A 3108-nucleotide genomic window follows, 5' to 3' on the forward strand; every position below is an offset into this window, starting at 1 on the left:
GACAAGGCTGATGGGGTGCAGTGGTGGTGGCACAGCATGGGAGCTGTGCTGGTGGGGTGGCAGCCCCCAGGGAGCTGAGCCATGGAGGGGTGCAGAGCAGGGCACTGTTACGGCAATGTCATGCAGAAGTAGAGTGCATGAAGGAATGCCTGAAGGAATGCGTGAGTCATAAACCAGTTTCTCCACAACATGTAAAGTTATGGTGGGGCAGAGGGCTTGTTCCTAGGGCTGTTGTTTGCACCACCCCAGTGACCCTCCTGGTCAGGGAGGGGACTTGCTGAGCTGAAGGAATACTTTAATGCCATGGTAACACAAAGTGTTCTCATGATAGGAACTGTCAGTGCTGTAATGTGGGTACCACAAATGTACAAAGCCTCATGTCCTCTGAACAGACATCGTGGGGAGAGCTCAATGAGTTAGGACAGATATTTAAGCTCTTTCCAAAGCATTTTCCCTCTGGCATAGTGTGCCAGTTTGGACAAATTTGGAAATATATCCTCTGAGAGAAGGCAGGTTACAACCATCCCTCCCCCACCACGTTCAGGAAAAAATAAATTTTCCTCGAAGGAAAGTGAAAGAGATAAAAACTATTTATTTAACAAACACACAGGAAAAGGATAATAATGCTAAATAATAAAACCTCTCCCTCTGCTGAGAGAAACCTGGGAAAATGTCAGCGTCCTTCTGTAGATCTCTCTCTCCCCCTCCTTGGAGCTGGGACGGGGTGGTGGGCCCACCTCCAGGGCCAAGGCCTTGGTGGAAAGTCCTCCCAATGTATTCTGATGTTGAAACCATCCAGCAGAGAAAAAGGGAAAAAAACGAAGTCCCAGGAAAACAAAAGCTCAGCTCTCCAGAGGAAAAGGAGCTGAAAAACTGGCCGAAAGCTGGCTGGAAAGGAAGCAAGCCGGGTGCTTCCTCCTGCTCCCGCCGCTGCTGTTAGCAGCAAGAGAGGCTTATCTGTGTCTTGAAAACATGAAAACAAACTGCAAACTGCTTTGAAAAAGTGCACTTTTCTCTCCCCCCACCTGAGGCTCAGTTTAAAGGCATAGAAAGGCACAGAATTAATTTCTGGGCATAGAACAGCGATTTGGGATACAACATCATAAAGTCACCCCAAGACACATAATTTGAGTTTTTCATAACCCTGTGGTCTGCTCAGAGCAGGGACCCTTCCTGTCTTGGCACAGAGCAGAGCTGTGTGACAGTCTCCTTTGGACAGGAATATAGCTCCAGAGCCCATCCCTATTCCTACACAGCAACCACTTCCTGCAGAAAGGCCTCTATTTGTCAAGGGCTGGATCTGATTCTCAGGGATGTTTTGCATGCATAACCCTCCTAAAAGAAAATAATCTTATTCAGTACTGCATGTAGGTGGAGATGATGGAAAGGAGGGAGGGAGGGGTTCCTGCTGGCAAAAAAAAACCAAATCAAGAATTATATACAAATTCTTCCGTTTCCTGCTTGTAAGAAAGGACAAAGAGACTTTTAAAAAAAATACACAGACCTTTTAGTACCTGTGCTTGACTTTGGATTTGTCTAGGACAATTTAGAGATAGTTTGTGCCTGCTTTTTGCACAGAGAGGCAAGGGGGTGCCTTAGGCATCCCTGTGAGTGGCTGTCCCTGCATCCTCGGGGGGAGAGCAGGCCAGCGTTGTGGGAGCAGTGGTGCCCTCCCAGTCCTCCCAGGAGCAGGGACTTGTCCCCAGGCAGGGGTGCTGATGGCACAAGTAGCAAGCCACTCACCAGAGCACTCCACTCATGGGGGTAGAGCTGCTCCCCACTGACACAGCTTATCTTCCGTTTCTCTGATTTACCAGTCAGTTTGATCAACCATTTAATTTTGTCAAAATCATTGACAGAAGAACATTAAAAGAAGAGTTATGCCACTTCTGTGCTCTATGGCTTGCGCTCGTTTATTTTAATTAGCTGTAACAAGTTTGTGGTTAAACAAGGCTCGAGAGGGTGCTATCTAAATGAGCTACTCATGGCATACACGGGACCATTAACAAAACACTTCTCCACAGCTTGACCATGTTCTCCCCATCTAACTTGCAGCTCATTATAGCTCTAGAGATAGGAAACAAAATGTAGCACCTAATTAAAATGTGAGCCTGTGTTCACAGATGATTCAATAGAAATAAATGCATTAAGCTGGTGAGAGAAGTAGGAGAGAGTCATCACAATAAAAACATACTGTTCAAGAAGAGTCTGGAGAAAACTATACCCCTATTTTAGGCACCTGCATGAAGTTCGGGGTATTCAGGTTCTGATACACCAAAACATTAAAAAAAAGGCTGATAAAATGTCTGTTGTTCTCATTAAGGATTCTGAACTCCACTGTGTAATAACAATTTTTAGCCTTTCATGTTGGTTGTCATAGAAATAGCATAAGCAACCACTTATTTTGATAACAGATTTATAGTCTGTCTTCCGTTATTTTAATTGTTCTTTTCAAAAATTATATTGATGCGGTTTTTTTGCATAAGTAGATGAGATATCTTCAACCATTGCAAGATAAATTTAATGTGTTAGGTTCATCACATTAGAAGCATGTATAGAATTTAATGGATTTTTGATATTCTCCAAAACACATAAAAAGTGTAAATAGCCAGACATGAACTTAAAATGATACCTTCCAAGGACAAGCAAACTAATCCTGTCTCCCTCTGTTTGTCACAGGTGGGACAGTCCCCTGGTTGATCTGTTTTTCTCCAACCAGTTCCTTCAGATCACCACCACTGTTCCATCCACTTCTGTGTATGGGTTTGGTGAACATGAGCACCCGACCTTCAAGCACAACATGGACTTCGTTACCTATGGCATGTTCGCCAGGGATCAGGCACCAACGGTAATTCACTCTGTGCAACACTTTGTCCCAGCTTGTGTCACCAAAACCAGGTGGCAAACATGGAATATCACGGGCTTTGCAGGTATCATCAGTTTTAATTAAAGGACAAAGCCATGAATTGCTTTGAGGGAACTTTGAAACCTTTTATCAGAAGCTGTCTCACAGTGCAGTTTTCAGAAAAAAAGTATATTGTGTGCCAAGATCCTGGTTCAGGAAAGCTTTGCATTTCATGCTCAGATCAATCCCTGCTCATCCAAAGG

General features: G+C 44.3%; 1 protein-coding gene across 1 annotated transcript in view; it reads left to right on the forward strand.

The window, feature by feature from the left end:
* The window catches only part of LOC103623480 (sucrase-isomaltase, intestinal-like), a 63162-nt gene that overhangs the window by 13327 nt on the left and 46727 nt on the right, over positions 1-3108 (forward strand). The window contains exon 5 of the mRNA XM_017745946.1: positions 2680-2848. Coding sequence (XP_017601435.1) covers positions 2680-2848 — 169 coding nt within the window. The remainder of the gene's footprint in view (positions 1-2679; positions 2849-3108) is intronic.

This window comes from Corvus brachyrhynchos, unplaced genomic scaffold (genome assembly GCF_000691975.1).
Source record: "Corvus brachyrhynchos isolate BGI_N302 unplaced genomic scaffold, ASM69197v1 scaffold239, whole genome shotgun sequence".
Classification (NCBI taxonomy): domain Eukaryota; kingdom Metazoa; phylum Chordata; class Aves; order Passeriformes; family Corvidae; genus Corvus; species Corvus brachyrhynchos.